Below are 1,150 nucleotides of genomic sequence, written 5' to 3'. Positions count from 1 at the left end.
TTTTACCCGATGTATTCCAGCATCCAGCTGCCATGCATGTGGGCATTGTCAGTTTCACTATAGCTCTGTCATGATCTGGCCTGTTTGCTCTCCCTTAATTAGTAATTCCTTTCACCTGTTGTTTTTCCCTCCCTGCCTCAATTATAATTTATTCCTCTCACCTGTTTCCTGTTGGTTATATTCAGTTCAGCCTGAGCATTGGGGACATTCCTTAAAACCAGAGTTTCTGAGATTGGGCGGTGCAATTGGTCATTTTTGTTGTTATTTCATTCATTCACTTAGTGTATATGTTTATTCGTTTATTCATTCATTCAGGGTGAAAAGTGACTTACCTGCTTCAGTTTCTCCATACTGGAGTCTGTTCTTTCATTTATTTGCTCATTGGTTGATCTATTCAACTGGAAACTAATTCCTTGATTCATTCATTCATTCATATAAGTTTTTGTTCATTCATACATTAATTCATCCAACTTAGAGAATTGAGCACAGTACCTTCTTGCAGCAAGGCATCAGAGCTACAAACTGCTCCACCGTGCAGCCACACCGATTGATTGATTGATTCATTTATTCATTCATTCATGTTAAATCCTGATGAGCGTAGACTCACCGGCATCATCCTCCCCATATAGAAACCCCAGCAGTAAGGCCTGCAGACAGGACTTGTTTAAACTTCCTGGGCTGTTCTGTTGCCGGTACTGAAACCAGAACCGGGTCACAATGAGCGTTAGCTTCAGTCGGTCCGGAATGTTTTCAGGGCTGGAACACCTGAGAGCTTCAAAAAACACCTTCCGACGCAGATCCTCAGGAGCCTAAAGAGGGATTAAAATGATTTATTATTTCTGACCGATCAAACTTGAGAACAGAACTCTGCCCCATGAGAAGCTCTGGATTAATGATCCGTTCCATTGTTTCTGTCCTCAGCATCACAGATCAGCCCATCATTCCCAAAGAAGAAAGCATCAAAGGTGACATAAAACCAGAGATTAGAGAACAACAAAGACAGAAGGTCTGTGACGTGACATTCAGGGTTGGATTTAGGAAATTTCGGGCCCTGGGCAAAGACAGGCAGGGGCCCTCTGAATTGAGAAGACAACACATCAAAGAGACCCATTTTACAGATAGAGAAATGTTAATAGAATAGACATCCATT

General features: G+C 41.8%; 1 protein-coding gene across 1 annotated transcript in view; it reads right to left on the bottom strand.

Moving 5' to 3' along the window:
* Window positions 1-1,150, bottom strand: part of LOC107098047 (protein asteroid homolog 1-like) — a 12,440-nt gene that overhangs the window by 3,822 nt on the left and 7,468 nt on the right. Inside the window, exon 3 of the mRNA XM_015395479.1 lies at window positions 608-809. Coding sequence (XP_015250965.1) covers window positions 608-809 — 202 coding nt within the window. The remainder of the gene's footprint in view (window positions 1-607; window positions 810-1,150) is intronic.

This window comes from Cyprinodon variegatus, unplaced genomic scaffold (assembly GCF_000732505.1).
Source record: "Cyprinodon variegatus isolate N-32 unplaced genomic scaffold, C_variegatus-1.0 Scaffold743, whole genome shotgun sequence".
In the NCBI taxonomy this organism is placed as follows: Eukaryota; Metazoa; Chordata; class Actinopteri; order Cyprinodontiformes; family Cyprinodontidae; genus Cyprinodon; species Cyprinodon variegatus.
This window is presented reverse-complemented; position numbering and strand designations above follow the sequence as displayed.